This window comes from Galeopterus variegatus, unplaced genomic scaffold (genome assembly GCF_000696425.1).
Source record: "Galeopterus variegatus unplaced genomic scaffold, G_variegatus-3.0.2 Scaffold4402, whole genome shotgun sequence".
NCBI lineage: Eukaryota > Metazoa > Chordata > Mammalia > Dermoptera > Cynocephalidae > Galeopterus > Galeopterus variegatus.
The window spans coordinates 100,880-122,930 of record NW_007730513.1 but is presented as its reverse complement, the minus strand read 5'-3'; the positions used below and the strand labels follow the sequence as shown (position 1 = coordinate 122,930).

The following is a 22,051-nucleotide window of genomic DNA, read 5'->3' as shown; positions in this document are numbered from 1 at the left end:
AATTTTTCAGGGGACAGCAGGATTTGGACTGGCTTTGGCCCAACAATCAGAGTGGGTCTGAGGAAAGGGTGGAGGTGACTGAGTGCAGTGATGGCTTCTTCTGTAAGACACTCACAATTTCAAGAGTGATCGGAAATGATACTGGAGCCTACAAGTGCTCCTACCAGGACACTGATGTGGCCTCGGTTGTTTATGTCTACGTTCAAGGTAAGTGGTGAAATAGAATTCATTTCCCACGTGGATTTACCACTTATAAAACACAATAGGGGCAGAGAAGAATTGAGTCCAACAAAAGCCTTGCTCTAAAAGCTGTTCGCCAACTGGAGTATACAAAATTCTTCCTCCCCGAGGCTTCCTCTGAGAAATGACTCATTGATTGGTTCTGGAGAATGGGCCCTGTGACATTGCTTTTGCTCAATTAGTCTGGTTCTGATCTTTGTTTCTAAGGTAAATCTGTGTTCACCATTGGCTATGGAGACTCATAAAAATGCTTCTGATGTTTGAGGAAAAAACCTAACTTCCTTGAAATCAAGGAAGATTCAGGGGTGAATTATGGAGAGTCTGTGGACAGATAGGTTATCTACAGCAGAGTAGGAGATTTTCCCAAGAATGCATAGGAAAATAGGCAAGGGCTCTGGAGTTTCCTATACTACCTTAATTTTCTGGTGAAAACTTGACTTAAATGACATACCTATTATATAATTTTGAAGAATGTTAAGCATTGCATCATATTTTGTTTGGATATACTAAATATTTTTCTTTTCAGTGATGATAAACTTTTAAAGACATTTTATTTATACATTTATATTGCCTCTTTACATCCAGGGGGATTTGAGGCAGTTGGAGAAGACTTAGACTTTTTTCCAGAAGCATCTTTTACATGACAGGAATTTCATCAACTTTGGGAAACACACTTGCATATCTCCACTTGCATTGCTATGGTGCAGTATGGTCAGGGCAGTAGAAAAGTGGAGACCACTTCAAAATAACCTGTGTCACTTTGAAATTGTACAATGTTTGAGAATTATTTTTTGCTCAAAGGAAGCACAGTCCAAGGTAGAATTCTGTGCCCTCCTCCTCCCCTCTGCAGGATTTGAAAGAAACAAGGCTCAGATCTTAGAGAATTTCTGGCTCCCTTTTGATCTGGCAGTCTTGGGAGATGAGGCTCTCTCAGAAGATTGCAAGGATTTCCTGCTTTCAGACTGTCTGGAAATACTACAAGATGAACCTCTCCCATAATATCTCATTATTTCCTTCTCCCCACATCAGGAAACCTGGAGACATGTGCAAATTCATTTCATGAGTTACAGTAAATATTTGTATTTTGAGAGGATGGGTGATTGTTTGGGTTTCTTTTGTTTATTTCCTTTTTTGGGACACTGAAATAGAATTGATTTACTGAATAGCTTTCGTCTTATGTCAAAGGGTTAATTTAGTTTCCAAAAGCTTGCTCTGTAAGCAAGTTATGTAATATTTCATAACATGTGGATGAAAGGTAGGCAATATTAAGAAGCAGCAATCCCTAGCACTGTTTATTTGTCCACTAGCTGTCTTTGGATATACCATTAAATTCTGCTTCCTGTCTAAACCTGATGTTCTAGGAGTTGAGCTATCCAAGATTTGGTCATGAAGTTTAACAATGGGAAAGGAAACATTGAAGTATTCCCTATGGACAGGTCTTTAATGACCCCTCTGGTCCCCACCTTACTTCCTTAGTCTTCTGACCCCATTCCCTCCAGCAATGAATGGAGCCAGGAAGTGGTCCCTGGCCTCATAAGATAATGGCTATGGCATGTGGTGGGCTAGATTGGCTGCTTTTCTGTGTTTTCCAGCTGGGAAGGAAATCGGACTTCTGCTGTTGTAGAGAATTAGCCACCTTTCTCCCCTTTGGTTTAATTAACTCCTTCTTCACCTTGACCAACCATCATGAAGTGCTCTGAAAATGCTTGATCAGCTGTATTGGGCGTGGTGATATGACATGTTACCTCTCTGTGATTTCAACCATGACTCCACACCACATCATCTCTATCTCTGGGGAATGCAGTAGGTTCCCAGCAGTGTATTAACGTTGTATGAATAAGTTTGAAAGGGATTAAAATCTGTTTAGTTTTTTTCCTCACTCTTTGGCACGGTGGCTTTTTAAACTTTTGTTATTGAAGATATTAATGACTGCTGAATTTTAAACTAAATGCAATAACTATCAAACATTATTTTATAAACAATTGTATCTCTAGTCTTCACAGTCTTAGAAAGCCCACACGGAATGTTCTCTTGAATTACTTAATTCAAAAAAGTTTAGTTATTTCATGTTAATTTAAAGATCCTTTGGTACTCATTAATTTATTTTCATGACATTTATATTATTTACCTAAAGAGAGAGAACATGAATTTTTTAAACATCAGTAAAACTTCTAGGTAAAGTGTGTAAATTTAACTTTAAATTTTAATGTAAATATGATCCTTTATTTTGAAAAAAATTATAACGACTCATCTGTTAAAATGTGGAATCTATAAAATGTACTCTACTTGTTGATGAACCCTGTGAAAGGAGTCAGTCTCATTCTGGAAGTGTTTTTTCAAATTTTTCATACACACACAAGTGCACACGTTCCCTCCCACCTCACCAACCTCTGCCCCTGCCAACTCCCCCTTGCCTGCCACCAGCATGTCCTTGGAGCCAGTCATCTAACAGCAGACTAACCTGTGGATTCCTTTAGCCTGTGTGAGGTGTCATTTCCAATCATTCACTTCTCTAGTTAGAGTTTACAAACCTGAAAGGTGACCAACCTTTCTAGTAAATACCATTAACTCACTAATAGAATTAAATTTTCTCCTAGATTACAGATCTCCATTTATTGCCTCTGTTAGCGACCAACATGGGGTTGTGTATATTACTGAGAACAAAAACAAGACTGTGGTGATTCCGTGTCTTGGGTCCATTTCAAACCTCAATGTGTCACTTTGTGCAGTAAGTAACACCTTCTTCAATCATCTCTTAAATTTCCATAATTTTAAGCCAAAATTAAGATGGATATCCTGTTTATAATAATATTTCCACCATGAGTGGCAAAGACCCTTTAGGAAGGGTCAGTTGACAGTGAATAAAACCAATTTTTATTCTTAAAAATAAGGAGGATTCTTGGGTGATTATTGTGCATGCATCTCGTTTTTGGATAGTACTGGATTAAATATTTGATATTTCTTTCTATTGCTCAGAGGTATCCAGAAAAGAGATTTGTTCCTGATGGCAACAGAATTTCCTGGGACAGCAAGAAAGGCTTTACTATTCCCAGCTACATGATCAGCTATGCCGGCATGGTCTTCTGTGAAGCAAAAATCAATGATGAAAGTTACCAGTCTATTATGTACATAGTTGTGGTCGTAGGTGAGAGGACAGTTCCTTTCTATATCATTACTATCCTGGAGACTGAGGTATAGAGTGAAGGACAAGGGATATTAAAAAAATATATTAACTCAGGATATGGTATTGGGCAATTTATTACATCTACTCTTTTCTAGCAAATAAACCCATGTGCAATTTAGTTTTTCTCCTTTCTTGTTAAGACCAAGGATAAAAAAAGAATGTTATTATAGGAGCACATTTTATAAAAAATTTAATGTTCAGAGCATTGCTTGTTATGAATTCTTTAAATTATACCTATTTTATGAAAAGTTCAGCAATTTGCTAAAGCTGGCCCCGTGGGTCCAGGGCCCCTGAAATTGTACTACTTTTATATCCACTGGACTATAAATTCTTTGAGATCTCTGAAGGTCATGCTTTGCAAATATCTGTAGGCCATTTTCCTGGGAGCTACCAAGTATTGCTGAGCCCCTCAGGGGAAAATGATGTGGCCCATGTTAAAGTTTCATCATTTTTGAAAAAATTTGTGCCAAAATATAGGTTCGCTTTCCCGCTCACTTTCTGTTTTCTCAATTTATTTGCTCCAGGCTACAAGATTTATGATGTGGTTCTGAGCCCCCCACACGGAGTTGAGCTATCTGTTGGAGAGAAGCTTGTCTTAAATTGTACAGCAAGAACTGAGCTAAACGTGGGGATTGACTTCAACTGGGAACACCCTTCTTCAAAGGTAACACTAACAATTCAAAGCCAGACCTCTAAATACTTTGATAGTAAGCCCCAATGGAGTTTGTTTGAGAGATAGAGTCTCTCAGGCCAGATAAAATATAAAGGCCTTACACACACACACACACACACACACACACACACACACACACACACACACACACACTTTAAGAGAAATGCAGAGCACACAGCCCCCACAAGAAGATGCAATGCCAGGAACTCTGACCCATGCTGCTGTAATCAGGCTGTGAATATTAGTTTTCTCTAGATGATTGCATCTTTCCACGTTATGTTGTTTTTCTGTTCTCTGAGGTCCTTATCTATTTTCCCTATAAGGAAATTTCTCTTTAAGAGGTGGTCTGAGATACACTTTTCCTTAAATGGTGGTCATATTTGCTTGTGCTTCCGTAGCTCATATGCATCTTATTCTCACCATATGAGGTTTTTAAAATCCTAATTCAGTTGGTTCCATGCATTTCTCCTGAAATCAAATATATGTGTTGTCTGCACAATGTTAAAAGTTATGGAGTCCTTATTTTTAGCTTTAGATAGTGTTCACCAAGGGCCAACACTTAATTTTGTGGGTAACTAGAAGCTATTGGGTAATGTTATGCTGGGCTTTAGAAGTTCAGTAAATTCTTTTCTCAGCATCAGCATAAGAAAGTTGTAAACCGGGACTTAAAATCCCAGTCTGGGAGTGAGATGAAGAAATTTTTGAGCACCTTGACTATAGACGGTGTAACCCGGAGTGACCAAGGATTGTACATCTGCGCAGCATCCAGTGGGCTGATGACCAAGAGGAACAGCACATTTGTCAGAGTCCATGGTAAGCTGAGATCTCCTCAGGAATTATGCTGTGCCTCGAAAAGTGAGATAACTTGAATAATTATCAATTATTCAGTTGTAGGTCAGGTAGTGATTCCTATTTTGTTCATTCAAAAGATACTTTTGAGCTCTTGCTAGGGAGGCCACATGACCTAGAGTTTAAGAGAATAGCTTTGTAGTCAGGGACTTGGGTTCAAATTCCAACTGTAGAGATGAAACGAACTAATACAGCAAGTGCTCACTAAATATTACTTGCAGTCCTTGCTGCAATTATAATTCTTACTATAATAAGTTAAGTATTATTATCTAAGGTAGTTTCTAAAATTTCACTTTACTGCAAGGCTGAGAGGTCTACTTGAATAAGCATGAACTTTGCAAATTGAGGAAACCTGGATTCAATCACTTTCTGTGGGGCTTTGAACAAATCATCTTAATTTTTCATTTACTGTCTTTCACTCACGTAAATGTCTTGGTTTAGAAGATAATTTATATCGCACCCTACTTATAAGCCTTGGTAAGCATTTTGGATTTATAATGGACAAGAGTAGGGAGGCCAGTTAGGAGACTAATTGCAATAATCCAGGTGAGAGATGGTGGGTGGCTTGGACAAGGGTAGTAGAAGTGGAAGTAGTGGGAAGTGATCTGATTTTGGATATATTTTAAAGGTAGAGTCAACAGGAAGGATCTGTTGATTGGTTCATTGGCTGTGGGTGTAAGAAAGAAAAAAGAGTAGAAGATGACTGTTGAGCTTTAGCATGAACAAGCTCATAAATGGTGATGTTATTTTCTGAGATAGGGAAGATTGAGGGGTGAGTGAGATTTGGGGAAAGAGTGTTGGGTTTGTCCATTTGGAGATACCCATTAAACATCCAAGTGGCGATATTTAATACGTAAACCTGGAACCCAGAGAAGTCAGGGCAGGAGATATAAACTCAGAAGTTGTATAAATGGTACTTTAAACCTGGGACTAGAGGAAGGTGTGGATAAAGAGAAGAGGTCTGAGGACTGTGTCCTGGGCATATCACACGTGTGTAGAGAGTGTCATGGGAGCAGAAAAGGAGCACCCAAGGGTCCCTGGAGGACTTAGAGGAAGGTACACAGAGGAGCAGATGTTTGAATTGAGACTTGAGCAATGAGCAGGCTTGCAGGAGTGCACAGGGGGGAGAGGAAAGCAAATGTGAAAGACGAGGTGTGGGAGCAGCTGGAATGTGACCTGTAGAAAGGGAGTATGGGGAGTCTCAAACTGCAGCCGCTCAGAACCCCAGGGTCTTCGACTTTTCACTTGAAATGGAAAACTAAACCAAACGACCATTTACAACAGGTTGATATTTATGAGAATAATTATTTTTATTTTCTTTCAGAAAAACCTTTTGTTGCCTTTGGTAGTGGCATGGAATCTCTGGTGGAAGCCACAGTGGGAGACCGTGTCAGAGTCCCTGTGAAGTGCCTTGGTTACCCACCCCCTGAAATAAAATGGTAACTATGGGAAATAAATGCAAAACCTTGTTTCACAGGAAAGCAAGTCCTTCAGTTGTACTAATTCCTGGGACTTTTTTTCATAGGTATAAAAATGGGAGACCCCTTGAGTCCAATCACACAATTAAAGTGGGGCATGTACTGACAATTATGGAAGTGAGTGAAAAAGACACAGGAAATTACACCATCATCCTTACCAATCCCATTTCAAAGGAGAAGCAGAGCCATGTGGTATCTCTGGTTGTGAATGGTGAGTCCATTCAGTTTTCCTCTCTGCCCAAGATTTATAATGAAGAGTATGACTGTTTTCCTAAACTGCCACACCACCATTCCTTTCTTTCCTGCTGCTTCACCCTCATCCTGATTGGACGTATGTATAAAAATGGTCGAGGGTGGTGGAGTTGAAATGCCATGTGGGACAGGGTGCTCTGGCTGTGTTTGCTTAAGAGGCCATGTAGACAAGTGGTTTGATGGTCAAATGCAATTTTAGAGAAGATGGTACACTTGATGGCCTAATGCTGTGAAATCAGGATGCCTACAGGACAGTCGTCAAGGCTACGTGCTCTACCTTTGTTCCTGTCTCATGGCATTTGCACACCTTCTATGCAGATGTGTTAGACTCTTCTCCTTGAATTTTGTGCAAAGCTTCCAGTTTGAAGTTGTAGTTGGTGTATCAGTGTTGGGCAGTCAGATTCCAGCTCAGAAGGCTTTGGCAGGTTGACACTGTTGGCTTGGTTGGAATTTTTTTTTTTTTTTTTTGACGGGAGTTCAGAATCTGACTCTGAGTCTGTAAGTGAAGATAAATTTTTGATTTAAGGATGATTTCAACTTTGTTTTCTCAAACTGGAAAGATATAAATAAGGGTTTGGGGTGGGGAAAGAAGAGTGCCATGGTCAAGTGAGAGCAGGAGGAGCTAAGGTGATATAAAACTGGTTTCGTTATTGCGGGACTTCTCAGGACCTACCTTTAATATACCCATGTATATTGTCATTCTCCAGCGGGAGAGACATAGAGTATACGGGGTTTAACACACGTATTTGGCCAGAGCCCTTTTCCCCTAAGTACATCTGTTAGCATCTTGCTCCAAGCAGTTTGGGGACCACTTCTCTGTTGTAATTCTTTTTCTTCCTACTGTCATGGCATATTAAAACTTCAGGATATTCTCACAGGACATTAAGGTGCTTCCCCTCATGTCCTGATACTCCTCTGTATATCTGCTGAGCTTGGCCTCATTTCTTTTCTTTTTTTGCGGGGGGGCGAGGAGGGTGATGGGGGGAGTATTTTAAAGATAACAGGTTCTGGAAAGGTTACTTAGAAGTGGTGTGGGAGCAGGGGATTGGGGAGGGGAGAGAAACTGGAAAGCTAGTAAGTAGGACGGGAGAAGAAATGAACAAGAAATAAAGACAGAAAAATGGACAGTGGATATCCCTATTTCATCAGTTCACAAAGTCACTAAACATTTGGTTCACCCTAGCATTTACCCCGCTGCATGAAATAAACATAAAAAAGAAGTCAAGTTTTAAAGTATAACCTGAGGCTTTAGGTTGACAGTGATAAGAGAATAGTTTTGCACTAATGACTTTGGAGCCAAAAAAAGAAAGCAAGAAAGAAGGAGAGAAAGAGGAAGGGAAGAAGAAAGAAAGGGGATGTGGGGGGGGTGAGAGAGAGAGAATGAAAAACAAGGCTGATGGCAATACTGGTGCATTCTAGAAGGATTTGCACCTTCCTTTGTAATGCAGTGGTTGAGTGCTTGGGTTCAGAGATTGGAGTGTGTAGGTTTGTTCTGGGTTTTGCCACTAATGACTGGGTGACGTTTCTATGTTTCATTTTCCACATGTGTAAAATGGGGGCCAATAATAGTGGTTGTGAGGATTAAGTGAATTAATTGATGCAAAGCACTTAGAACAATGCTTGGCACATAATAAATGTATTTACTATGTTATTCCAACTATTTTCTCTCTGTAGCCTTGCCCTGATCTTGTGAGATTGGGGAGGACAGGGCGAACTATCTCTATAATGTAGATGAGAAAAACTGAGCCCCAGGATTTTGAGACTTGCATAAAGTCACTCAGCTTATTAGTCTTCTATTATTATTAGCTTCTTGTTATTTTCATTATTATTAGCTTATTATCTGAAACTTTATTGTTACTTTTATGAGTATCACTAGAGCTCAGGTTTCCTGCTTCCAAGTGTAGATATTGTCTGAAAAAGAAAGTGGGGGCAAAATCATATGCTTAAAAAATGTTAACTTTAGTTGCTGAAATCCTCTACTTTCCATTCCTCAAAGCTGATTGACAATTCAGGAGTTGTCTTTCCTGTCTCCAGTCCCACCTCAGATTGGTGAGAAATCTCTGATCTCTCCCATGGATTCCTACCAGTACGGTACCACACAGACGCTGACGTGCACGGTCTACGCCATGCCTCCCCCACTCCACATCCACTGGTATTGGCAGCTAGAGGAAGAGTGCTCCAGCACGCCCAGGCGAGTAGGGCTTTGTGCTCTTTTTTTTCATGCTGTTTGTATTTCTTATAGCCTAGCTATGATGTGACTCCATTGTAAACCGAGAAGGCTATCCCTAAGAAAGTTCTCCCTTCAGTGACACTCTGAATCTCCTTCCATCTTTCTCTGTGTTTAAGTTTTAGGAAATGTTTTTGCTTGGGGTATTCCACTTGGGGATTAGCTCGTGCTTTTGTCTTAGGTTTTCCCTGATGTGCACTTCTCCAAATGCAAGCCATTTGCACAGTCTGCTAATTGCCAATCTTTGGTTTTTCTCTTTATGCAATCAAGGGGTGAGCACCACATCACTCCTTATCGGTGAGAAGGTCCATCTCAGAGGAAACACTGATGGACGTGAGGCAGCGATAGACCTCAGAGTCTCAGGCCCAGCTTATCATGTTCTAACACAAGTCCAGATATCCTTAAGGGAAAAACACAAAACCACCACCAACCCACCACCACCCTAAGCAATCCACTTCCTGTTGTTGTTTTTGAAATGACCACCGCTAGTTTCTCCCTCAGCTGTTGACCATTTCCTACACAAAGGCCACAGTCCCAGAGAAATTACTTTAAGAAGCCCAGTGGTTTCTAAGTTTCCTTGCCTTCCTTTGAACTAAATTAACTTGAATTGTCTTGTCGATCCAATTTATGAATGGAGGTTTGTTCCCAGAATAGCTGCTTCCCTCCTGTATCCTGAATGAATCTACCTAGAACTTTTTCCTTTAGTGCCGTGGCCTATTTTTAATTGGCGTCAAGTCTTGTAATATGGTAGGCTGCATTGAAAGTTATTTCTAAGAACATATTAACCAAAGTCTGACTCTTTTTCTTATTACTGATTTGAATTATAGAAAAATTAAATCATAACATGATCTGTTATCTCTTTCTTATAGCCAAGCTGTCTTAATGACAAATCCATATATTTGTAAAGAATGGAGAAATGTGGAGGACTTCCAGGGGGGAAATAAAATCGAAGTCAACAAAAATCAGTTTGCACTAATTGAAGGAAAAAACAAAGTGAGTTCGAAGTTCTTTAATTTGAAAATCTTTTTCTCTTTCTCTCTCTTTAATGGAAGGATGGTGCAATAATATGTGAGGCAGATTGGAGATTAATAATCAGACTGGATTATAAAATACTAGCATATTAGGTAGGTTTGAAAACATCATTGACTTTTAGTAGTTCTATTAACTTATTAATAGCTTACTAGAGAAAAATGAATCACGCATGCCTTTAAATCTGTACATCTGTTATAAGGTGATTCTGATTTTATAAAGATGAGAGTGAGAAAATGTATATAGTGTTATATTAAAACACATCATTAATTCATGGTTTCCAAAGTCCTATTTGTATAGCATGTGAGCTACACACCAGCATAAGTGTAACTGCGTAAATTTGAGTGGTCAGTGCTGCCACAGTGGGAATGGAGTGGGCAGGTCATAGCAATTGTGGGACTGCTGAATTTTAAGTCTGAATGCATGTGCACTAACACAGCCTGCATTGTTTATGGCCTGAGATTTGTTTTTTTCACAGACTGTAAGTACCCTTGTTATCCAAGCAGCAAATGTGTCAGCCTTGTACAAATGTGAAGCGGTCAACAAAGTCGGGAAAGGAGAGAGGGTTATCTCCTTCCACGTGACCAGTAAGTGCTCCTCTCTGGAGGGGTGGGTTGGGTCACTCACAAAGTGAGTACTAAGCTGTGCAATCCTCTGTTGTCCTTGCCATTTATGTGAGTGACATGGTGTTTAGCAAGAGAACGGGAATTGATAATTGATGCTTTTGTTCATAAATTAAGACTCCTCAAGTAGCTTCTGGACTGATATGTGAAACAGAATGGTTTCATACATGCTTTAGGCCACAAGTCCTATGTCATATTTATGTCTTGATCATCAGAGTCTAGCACAGTGCATGGCTGATTGAGGCTCAGTAATCTTTGTGAGCTTGCTGCTGAACAGTCGACGAGGCTGAGTTTTCTGGAGACAATCGGAATGACATCGAGCAGTGCCCCTCCAACACGGCTGATTTTGCCTATACATCTTAGTTTTATGGATTAGCCTTAGCTGGCTGTAGTGGATAAAATATTTTAGTCTGGGCTAATTAGTAGTAATAAATGTGGCTTTATTGTCATCAGGTGTTGTATGTTAATGATGAACTAATTTTTAAAATTCAATTATGATTAGATACTCTGCTTTGGGTTTATTAATTTAAAAAACTGTTTTTAGAGCTCAAAGTGGATATGTGATAAATATCTGGGGAATTTGTTTACATTTCCAAATAATATATTTTGGCAAAGTAATACATTTTGGGACCTGAGTCATTCTGTTTGGTTGTCACCTTGTCGTACATCATCTGGGACTGCTGGAACTTCCCTTCTCTTGGCATTTTATGGTAGACCAAAGGAAACCAGAAGACGATAGTGTGTGGTACCATGTTAAATCACCATCCTCTAAATATGACTTTACATTTCAGGAGGTCCTGAAATTACTTTGCAACCTGGCATGCAGCCAACTGAGCAGGAGAGCGTGTCTTTGTGGTGCGCTGCAGACCGAGCTACGTTTGAGAATCTCACGTGGTACAAGCTTGGCCCACGGGCTCTGCCGATCCATGCTGGAGAGTTGCCCACGCCTGTTTGCAAGAACTTGGATGCTTTTTGGAAATTGAATGCCACCATGTTCTCTAATAGCACAAACGACATTTTGGTCATGGAGCTCCAGAATGCATCCTTGCAGGATCAAGGAGACTACGTCTGCTTTGCTCAAGACAAGAAGACCAAGAAAAGACATTGTGTGGTCAGGCGGCTCACGGTCCTCGGTAGGGAAGCAACTCTGGATCATTGTCCAGATACATTTGCAATGCCTTAAATGTAGTGCTTTCAGGTGCTGTGTGAAGATTATTTTCCTCTCACCTTGGAGCTTATGAAGTAGACTAGTACACACTTATATTATTCACTGAAAGTCCTTGAGGGAGAAAGAAGCTAATAATGGTGAAGTGATGCATTAAAAAGAGGAAATAACATGATTCTTTCCGACCCTGCTGGTGGGGTAACTCACTAGCATCTGCGAGGGATTAGCTTGAACCAGGAAGATTTCTGCCTAATATTCTTGGGCATTCATTGATTTAAATAGACACATATTTATGGAATGCCTACTACGAGCTAGGAGAGTTCCAGAAGTTCACAGTGGTAAACACGATGGACAGTATGAAAACATAGATGAGGGGTCATCTGTGTGAGGACAGGGATTGTTCTCTATTTTGTTCCCTGTTTAGCTGTGGTCATAGAATGTAGTGGTACATACTAGATGCCCAATAAGATATCTGCTGCACAAGGAGCGTGATGATGGGCTGAGTTTGGGACCTAGGAGAGTCCACAGAAGGGTGCTGCACTCACTGCCTGTACCTCTGGGCCTTCTCGCGTGGTCCAGCATAGCTCAAGGTCAATAGGACGATTATCTTAGTGAGCAGATAGCCTTGTTAATTCCCCGTGGAGCCACTCTTTACGCCTTGTCTAACCTCATGCTTCATGCAAGGCTGGGCAGCCACTTCTCTGTCTCTGGGGAAACCAGGCAAATTTGGGGAGTTTCTCTTTGTGCCATCTCCCCCCATTTTCTCCTCCTTTTAGTGTTCCTTCCCAGTTCCTAGGATGCATATGTCCTGTGTTTATTACTGTTAGGAAGGGGAACTGCCTATGTAAACTAATCTATGCCAAAGTTTTGGAGGAATGATGTCTTCTCAGAGGCCATGGCGTATTTTAAGAGATCTCTTCAGATAGACACTAGCATAATGGTTGCTAGTTTTAAGACTCAGGATCAGAAGAATAGATATTTTTGGGTCAAGTCATCCCCAAAGCCCTTCAAATCACACCACATATATGACCGTGTATTTTCTGTTGACATTGGTGGCTGGTCTGGTTTCAAGCTAATGGAAGAATTCGGGAAGAGATGTGAAGGAGGCTCCTGGCCTTGCCATGCTGAGGAAATATGTGCATGAACTGGTTAGCTGGTTTGCTTTCCTAAGGATTTCCAAGTTGTTTTCCTAAAATCTGTTCTTAGACATAGACTAGCATCCAGTACATTTGCTTAATCCCCAATGTGGAGGAACGCTGAAGTGATCTCATTTTGCTAAGTGTCGAAGTGGATTCTTTCAGCATTGTTTTGATGCTCAGTTTGATTTGGACAAGGTATCTCCACAACACTTTGACAATTTGTAGGAAAAGGATAAATCTAAAGTTTTTTATACACTTAAGCAAATACTCATGGGCTTCGTTTTTATTATTTTTTAAAAAATCCTTGACTTTCCTTAGGATATTGTTGTTTTGTCTGTGTTTTTAGAAATAGTACTGGATGGTCTTTTAGGCTCACAAGATTCTTTTACTAGATCAACTGTTTACTTAGTTATAGGGACTCAAGTTGTTTAAGCCCCTGGAACTGCAGTTATTTCATGTGCAAAATGCGGCTAATAGTTCTGTCCTGCCCATTGCAGAAGATTGACAGTGAATAAGAGAAATAATATTAAATGAGTTTTGTAAAAATTGCCAAATAAATATGTCATTCTTTGTTTGTTGAATTACACTGAAGTTTGGTACTTTCCAAGAAAAACATGGCAGAATTCTAGGCTATTATTGGCTAGAGCTTTCAGAGGAGGGAAATTTCCCCCTGGGGAGGCTGAGTCTGATTAAAGGAAAAATCCATAAAAGTGACCATGAACCTTTATTTTGTGTTGTGATTACCAGCTAGAGTCACCAATATGAGTGTTTAAAGACATGCAGTAATCTGTCTGAACTGTCCTAATTTACTTTTTTCATTTAATTTAGTGACCAGCAGTGCTACCAACTTCTGTGTATTTTTAGCTTAGTAAATCAACAGGTTGCTGTTTACTAAGTTTAAAGTGTTTAAAAATTTACTGATACTAAAACTATTCCAAAAGTTATAACTACATGTTCTATGATTTTCTTTTATGTGTATAGAGCGCATGGCACCCATGATCACGGGAAACCTAGAAAATCAGACAACAAGTATTGGGGAAACCATTGAAGTTTCATGCACAGCATCTGGGAATCCCTCTCCACAGATTACATGGTTTAAAGATAATGAGACACTTGTGGAAGACTCAGGTGAATAGAACTTGTTTCTCTCTCTTTGGTGGCAGAGCTTTCTCAAGGATGTTACCTAAAACTCATATTATTTCTTGATGCATTTAAGGTAGAAAAAAGCATGTCAGTGTACATGGTCAGGCTCATTTCCTAGACTTGGAATCAGAGTATTCAGAGCCTTGTTGAATTCTCATGGAAGCCTCACGGGAGATCAGTCTGCAGTTGATTCTGTGTGTCTCTTCGGAGTTAGATAATAGCCCAAGATGAAGGGCAGCATTTATATTTTTAAAGGTTTTCCTGAAAAACTGAACAGACCACATTATCATAACTAAGAATAATGTTTTCCTCCTCTCTTAGGCATTGTATTGAAAGATGGGAACCGGAACCTAACTATCCGCAGAGTGAGGAAGGAGGACGGAGGCCTCTACACCTGCCAGGCATGCAGTGTTCTTGGATGTGCAAAAGTGGAGGCGTTTTTCATCATAGAAGGTCAGTGGGAAGTCATAGACACATCAGTGCTTTCTAAAGATTAGCTGTATCTTGTATGGAATCATAACCTTTGGGTGGGACAACTGGAGATTTTTAATGTTCTTTGTAAATTTCCTTCAGTAAGTATATATTCTTTTAATCAGAAAACATAGTTAATGTTGTTTTCATTCTGCTAGAATCACAGTGTCTATTCCTGTAGTTCTTATGATAGAAAAATTCTTAGCCAGGCAGGATGAATTTCTTCTTCTCCCTGAGTCTGTCTTTGTTTGAATGGCTTGATTAACTTATAGAAATGATACCTCTATACTTATTTGGCAAAACATTAGAATTGCTACCTAATCATAAAGGTCAGTGCTATCCAGGTTGTCACAAGGGTTTAGAGTTTTCATTGGACTAAAGATAATTAAGATTCACTTGTGAACAATAGACCATTGCTTTTTTGAAATGGAAAATTTGGGGTTCTTATGTAAATATGAAAGGAAATCTGTGTGTATGCAGGAGTGATGTGAAATCTCAGATAGGAAAAGTAATTTGTGACAGAATATTTTATCTTAAGAAGTGTATTTCTTTGTCTTTTTTTATAACCCACCAGTGGAACAATGAAACTGTATTGTGTGGGTAAGGGAATGGTATGCAAGGGGAAGAAAGAAGGTGGTGATAGAAAGGGGAATGATGGATTTCTATGAACCCATCCTAACTTGTCCCTCAAAGTCTAGATTTTGGTCTCTTTCATCTGTCAAAGCTATGTTGCCAAGTATTGCATTTAGATACACTAACCTGTTTTCAAATCTGTAGGCTTATTACCATTTCATAGACTGAACTTAAAAATAAAGATTCCAAAGGACACCGTGGTTTTGTCAATATAAAGTGATTCCTATTTAGGGCGGATGCTTAGGGAGGATGCCCAGATTCTCCCCAGTGCTCTGCAGCTGGTTATGGATGCCTGACTAGCTAACACTGACACAGAGATGCTAGTTACTTCTTACCTGGAGAGAATACTATGAAAGTGAGAGGTAGATATTTAACACTCCTGCTAGGTCCCAAATGTTATGTAAACAATTAGATCTATGAACTTCTTACTCTCTGTGTACAAATGGACTTTTAAATCTCTATGTATAAATAGAGAATTACTTCACTAGGACCACCAGAGAAACAAAATATACTTCTTGACATACGAGGGGTCTTCATCAAGTTCATGGATGATTCATATTATCTTTTAATGCCAATTTGCACATACTCCTTGAAGTACTCCATACTTGGTGCTTGTCTCTCAACTGTTAACATTTATTTTGATAACTAATTAATTACTTGTCTTCTGCCTTCTCGAGGATGCTGCGATGGGCCATTCTCACAGCTAGTGGCCCAGTTTGATTCACACTGCGCTCTTCTGATGGGACACCTCGAGTGATGATTGCTTCCTTATCAATTCTTTGCTAATCACTTTTAGTTAAAAGCCTCCTTCTTCATTTAATTTCTCCCACTCAGAGCTGTCCTCTGGAGCCCTGAGCATCTGCAGCTTTCCTAGCCGACCTCTGGCTTTTCCTTTTCCCTTTCCTTTCATGAGTGGTTTAAACTCCCACGACCAGGCCATGCATGATGTACTCATCTCAGCTCTCTCTCTTTTCCTCACTCAGGCTCTGCCACACAGGGACAGGGTAGTGGAATGGTTAGCTTTTGTTGGACAGACATCATTTAACTCTTGACCATTACCACCAACTAGCTGTGTGCCCTCGATCAAGTAGCTTAACCTCTCTGATCTTCTGTTTCTTTATCTGAAAACTGAGGATGGTCGAGAAGATTAAGTGGGGTAATGTATTTAAAGTGATGAGTGCAGAGTGCATAGTAGGTGAGTGGTCACCAGTAGCTCTCTGGTCAAAGGACTTCATTTATTTCCCTACTTGGTTTCTTAAACAATCCTTTTTCAAACTTTGCACAGATCAAAACACTGACGATCAGCATAAAACTAGACTCTTATTTTCCCAAGATAGAAATACTTTTCTTCTCTTTAGAACATGATCTGTTTTCTTTTCCTCAAAAACTGTTCTTCTTCCAAAAACTTTCTATGGTTGTCTTTTAAGACATTAATGCTTGTATCCTTAACTACTTTAGAATTTTACTGCTGGAAGTTTTCATGAGCAATGTTTTTCAAGCTTTACGTTTTTCATTAGGAATGCTGTAGACTCCATCCAAGTTAGGGGTATGTGACTATTGTCCTCTAGAATCTTTCCAAGTTGGTAAGCCTGAGATTTTGCCTTACTGCTGAACCGTTCATCTTATATCAAAAGATATGAATTTCCAAGTGTTGATGCTCATTTAATTGTGTCTTTCTAGGTGCCCAGGAAAAGACAAACTTGGAAGTCATCATTCTAGTAGGCACTGCAGTGATTGCTATGTTCTTCTGGCTACTTCTTGTCATTGTCCTGCGGACCGTTAAGCGGGTAACAAAATAATTTCCTTTCTGTCCCATGTGCATTGATTTTCATGATTAATGAAAGCTGACTGGGGTTCTTTGAGTTGTTTCTTCCCATTGTTATTGGCTCAATGGGCACATTTTTATTTCAATACAATAACATTCTTGCCTACTTTCTTTTGGCTGGACCACTGGGCTTTAATTGATAGAAACCACTAGAGGGGAAAAGGGCTTGGACTGTCTAGTGTAATTAAGATTTAAAAACTTAATTCTGAGCTTTGGGGGATAAGTGAACACTGAAAGCAGGATTATAATAGGACTGCTCTCAAACTCCATGAGTTTTGTTGGGAAATGAGACATCAGGAATAAAGCTCCTGTAAACAATCACAAGCACACAAAACAACAGGGTGTATGTGACTGGAAGGATTGATGCTTTCCAGGCCAATGGAGGGGAACTGAAAACAGGCTACTTGTCCATCGTCATGGATCCAGATGAACTCCCCTTGGACGAGCATTGTGAACGCCTGCCTTATGATGCTAGCAAATGGGAATTCCCCAGAGACCGGCTGAAACTAGGTGTGTTTTCAATCCATGTTAATTTGATATTTGTTTATCAGGCCATCTCTTCCTCCTTTAGGATCATGACAAACTTAGTCTATTTAGATGTTCGATTCTGGTTCAGAATTTTCATTTCTTGAGTTTGGGTAATCATCTATATAGCCACTTAGAAGTAGGGTCCCTGTATAATTATACAAAACAGAACATTTGGAGAATAAAGGGGGAATAATAAAATAAATAAGCCAGTACGAGGTGGTAAACTGGATTGTCCATGTTAAAATGGGATGTATTATCACCCCATCTAGTTGGAATCTCTGCATATCACTTTGGTGGTGTAGTAATCCAAGTCTGTTTTTTTGTTGTTATTATTGTTGACTCTAGGTAAGCCTCTTGGCCGTGGTGCCTTTGGCCAAGTTATTGAAGCAGATGCCTTTGGAATTGACAAAGCAGCAACTTGCAAGACAGTGGCCGTCAAAATGTTGAAAGGTAAAAGCAGAATTACATGATGATATCTTTCTCTCTCTGTTTCATCTAAACATGGTGCAAGACTTCTATCAGTGGCTCTGTGCTTAGGTGGGCCCACTCGCCAAGCATGCAGCCAGCCTATATAATGCCTTTGTGCATACTGGAAAAAGGTTCCCCCTTTGTAGTCTCGGGCCAGTGTGCATGCCTGGCAAGCAAAGTTGGAGATTGGTTTTACCTACCTTGCCTGGGAACCCTTGTGTAGGGGTCAGCTTGCACACTTGTGCTTAGTCGTCCTGGTTACAGGGGAAAAAAAGTACCTTGGTTATTTTTAAATTGTTTCTTAATTTATTATGGTGTAAGATAATTATAGACTATCTAGAAACATGGAAAGGAATTTGATGTAAGTAAAAACAATAGAATGCAAAACCAGCATGTTCTCTAGAATTGAAATATATAAAAGATCTTCACATATAAAAAGTAATTTGCAAAATAATGGTTGTGCTAAGAAAAAAGATGATGGATGATTTTTTAGAAATTAAAAGCTTTATAAATGATTTTTAATCCTAATAGTAGTGGGCTTCTGGTCTTGCCATTTTAATTTGGCGGGGGCAGTTAATGCATATAAAGCTTTTTGCTCCAAATATGTTGTGCTTTCATTGATGAAGACAATGCCAATGACCCTTTGCCAATAGGTCTGTGCATTTCAAAGCCATATCTCTCCTTTTGCCTTTTCTCTCTTGTGCCAAGGGGGCATGTAGTTTTGAGGTGGCTCATCAGTCTGAAGTGTGGACTGTACCTGTGAATCAGAGAAAAGTAGACCAGTCCATATAGGATCAAACACATAGTCTTAGGGCCATCAGCCTCATGAGCCAACTGGCCTTGCCAGCTGGGCCTTGTTAAGTTGCCTGCTTGGTACAGATGGACTAAAACAACAGTATAGATCCCAACACATGAGGATATTTAATACATGGTGTTGCTTCCTTATGTGGAAGCACTGAGATGATCAGGCTTAGAAGCATAGTAAACCTGAAATACAAAAGTCCAGTTTTATAAAAGAAGAGAATCTGAGCATGATTCCATTGCAGATGTACAAGTAAGTACGAGTGTTTTCTACTTTGCAAAAGACTTCACAGCGGATTCCTTTAATAAGCATTCTGGGTTCACTTAAAGTAAGAATCTGATTTCAAATTAGAAAATAGAATTTACACTTGACTTTTAAGGAAATGCACGTAGTCTGTAAATTAGGTTACAGTTGTCTTACCCCTGGAGGGCAAGTTGCACAGTTGCATGTGGTGGAGAGAGGGGCATCACTCATCCTAAGGTAATGCCCATATTTATGGTTTCCCTCTTTGCCCTGTATGTATAGAAGGAGCAACACACAGTGAACACCGAGCCCTCATGTCTGAACTCAAGATCCTCATTCATATTGGCCACCACCTCAATGTGGTCAACCTTCTAGGTGCCTGTACCAAGCCAGGAGGTGAGTAACTGGATGGTCCTGGTTCCCCAATTTTGACACAATCTTCTCTGCTCATATCTGAGGGAAACCACTCAACTCCCATAGCCTTGATCTCTTTAACTTAAAATACTTAGTGGATTTCTAGATATAAATAAACTTGAATTTCATGGAGGTTTAATGGGCACTGTAATTAAATTACTCTAAAACTTTCTCTGAATTAAGAAATGTGACATCACTATGATGCAATTTGCTACTTATGAAATAGATATTCAGATGAGAAAACTAAACTTGCCCCAAAACTTCAAAGCAAGGGATCTTAACAGTGGTTCCCCTCGAAATGGGGTCACCTTAGGTGATTGCACTGAAAAGCAAGTGGTTGGATTTTCTTCTGAAATTTTGGTTAGTCTTATTGTGGAATTGTCTTTTGGAAAAAGAAAAGCTATAATAAAGGGGATTGGGACAAGCTGATTTCTATGATCCTTTCTCAATGACAGGTCTTCTTCTAAGGTCTTTTTGGGTCCGTCAGTATATTAAGAACTTAGTGAGAAACATGAATGAAACATGTTTTCCTTTCTTGACATGCTGTGCTATCTGTAGGGCCACTCATGGTGATTGTGGAATTCTGCAAGTTTGGAAACCTATCAACTTACTTAAGGAGCAAGAGAAATGAATTTGTCCCTTACAAGGTATGTCATTTCCTAACTCAACTCTGGCTCTGTTGTAAAATGAAGGAAAACTCAAAGTGGTGCAGGTTAGTTTTTTGGTTGAAATTCTGTGAGAACTTGTGAGGATCTCGCCTTACTTCTAGGTGTTGTGACTTCTTTTACCTTCTGGGTGAGGTACACTTCCCATGCTCCATTCTTGTCTTTAATCTACTGACCCATTCTAGAGTAACAGCTTTGGATTATTTATTTTCTCTCTCCCTAGCCATATTTGGCCCATGGAGTGTAAATCCCTCTGTAAAGAGCATGCTAATGTTGGACATGTGTCTGATGCAACTTGAAATGAGGCATTTATCTCTTTAAGCTAAGGAAGGAGCTAGGCTTTATAGAAGAAATCCTTGTCCAAAGGATTTTGGACAAGAAAAACTTGTCCAAAATTTCAGCCTAGAGACAGTACAATCCTGAAACTGATGTCCTTCTTGTCTTTTTTTTTTTTAATAGTCTCAATTGTTTCCACAGTATACTGCATTTTAGATACCTGTTAGGTATTCGAGGAGTTTGTTCATTTTCTTCTTTATAGACCAAAGGGGCACGATTCCGTCAGGGGAAAGACTATGTTGGGGAAATCCCTGTGGATTTGAAACGCCGCTTGGACAGCATCACCAGTAGCCAGAGCTCCACCAGCTCTGGATTTGTTGAGGAGAAATCCCTCAGTGATGTGGAAGAAGAGGAAGGTACCTGCCATTGCTTTTTCCATGCTTAACCCATGCTCTTGTAGGAATAAACAAGGTAAAAGGATCTCACAAGGAATTTGGTCATGGGAAAATTCCAGTACTACATCATATTTGAAAGAGACCTGAATTTCTAGATGGCCTCCATTCAGTCTCCCAAAAGTGAAGTGTGGTAGCCCTAAAAAAGCAGAGGGCTAGGTTGTGAGGCAAAGCAGAGCTAGCCTAAGAAGTCTGCGTAGCCCAAGTGGGCTAAGCAGTCAGCACCAATCACACTAATACTCTTAAAATATTGGTTCAGTGGGAGAGGCTAAGTGCTATGTTCTGGATGGGCAAAGAAGGCTCTGGTGGCTGATTAACCTCCCTGTTGCCCTAAGTGCTTCAGCCCCACATTTGCATACCTCACCAGCACAGCACAAATCTTTCAGTTCATCATGCCTACCCTTCTCCAAGGTGGCTAAGGACCACCTGTTGTTTCTACCCCACCTCAAGTGGCTTATCAAGCCTTCCTTCCAACCATATTTCCTCAGAGAAGTCTTGGTAAATACACCTTTCTTTATCCTGTTACATTTCCAATGATATTTTAGTGTTCTTTATGGATGGAGCTTTGGCCCTAGCCCAACTTCCAGGACTTCACCTAGCACCAGGATAAGTGGTGTATCTACTTCCCTCAGAAGGAGCAGAAACAGCTCCCTGGATGTAGAGATGGGGCCTCTTCACATCTAAGACCTCTTGAGGCGCGAGTCTAGAAGAATCCACTCATGAAATGGTGGAAGAAACCCACTTTGGTTTCCCTTGACATGAGGCTACAGATAGAATTTACATCTTACTTCTTTCCCTTCGAAGCTGAGCAGGCAATGTAAGGCTGGGACTTGGTTCCGTAGAGCATGCAGAGGTTCTCTAGGCCTCACGTAACTGGGCCCACATGGAGCAGAGCAAATTCTACCTGCTCCTCTCTCACAAAACAGTGGCCATTGAGCTACGAGATGGAGGTAGTGTGTTGGAGTAGAAAGGGCAACGGCTTGGAATTTTGCCTCCCTTTCCTCATGGAGAGTGAGGGGGTTTCACCAATTGTTCACTAAGAACCCTTTAGGCCTAAGCATAACAGGTCATTGAGAAAAAGGCTCACATCATTTTTACTACTCATAAAGTTATTATTACAACTAAATTTTTGTTTACTCTGGTATTTGTCTCCAGGAAAGAAGCCGTGAGTCTTATCTTATCTGACCAAAATTAAGAGATCATTTTGAAATGTCCATTAATGTCTTAGCGTTTATTTGGACCAGTTGCACTCAAGTAAATACCACCGATTTA

General features: G+C 40.0%; 1 protein-coding gene across 1 annotated transcript in view; it reads left to right on the top strand.

Moving 5' to 3' along the window:
• The window catches only part of KDR (kinase insert domain receptor (a type III receptor tyrosine kinase)), a 42,646-nt gene that overhangs the window by 6,658 nt on the left and 13,937 nt on the right, over positions 1-22,051 (top strand). Inside the window, exons 5-23 of the mRNA XM_008587487.1 lie at positions 11-207; positions 2,838-2,968; positions 3,217-3,385; positions 3,949-4,088; positions 4,733-4,910; positions 6,271-6,385; positions 6,472-6,635; positions 8,711-8,867; positions 9,773-9,896; positions 10,411-10,519; positions 11,347-11,688; positions 13,841-13,987; positions 14,324-14,455; positions 16,787-16,893; positions 17,306-17,441; positions 17,805-17,909; positions 19,255-19,368; positions 19,945-20,033; positions 20,590-20,743. Of these exons, the coding sequence (XP_008585709.1) occupies positions 11-207; positions 2,838-2,968; positions 3,217-3,385; positions 3,949-4,088; positions 4,733-4,910; positions 6,271-6,385; positions 6,472-6,635; positions 8,711-8,867; positions 9,773-9,896; positions 10,411-10,519; positions 11,347-11,688; positions 13,841-13,987; positions 14,324-14,455; positions 16,787-16,893; positions 17,306-17,441; positions 17,805-17,909; positions 19,255-19,368; positions 19,945-20,033; positions 20,590-20,743 (2,810 nt within the window). The remainder of the gene's footprint in view (positions 1-10; positions 208-2,837; positions 2,969-3,216; positions 3,386-3,948; positions 4,089-4,732; positions 4,911-6,270; positions 6,386-6,471; positions 6,636-8,710; positions 8,868-9,772; positions 9,897-10,410; positions 10,520-11,346; positions 11,689-13,840; positions 13,988-14,323; positions 14,456-16,786; positions 16,894-17,305; positions 17,442-17,804; positions 17,910-19,254; positions 19,369-19,944; positions 20,034-20,589; positions 20,744-22,051) is intronic.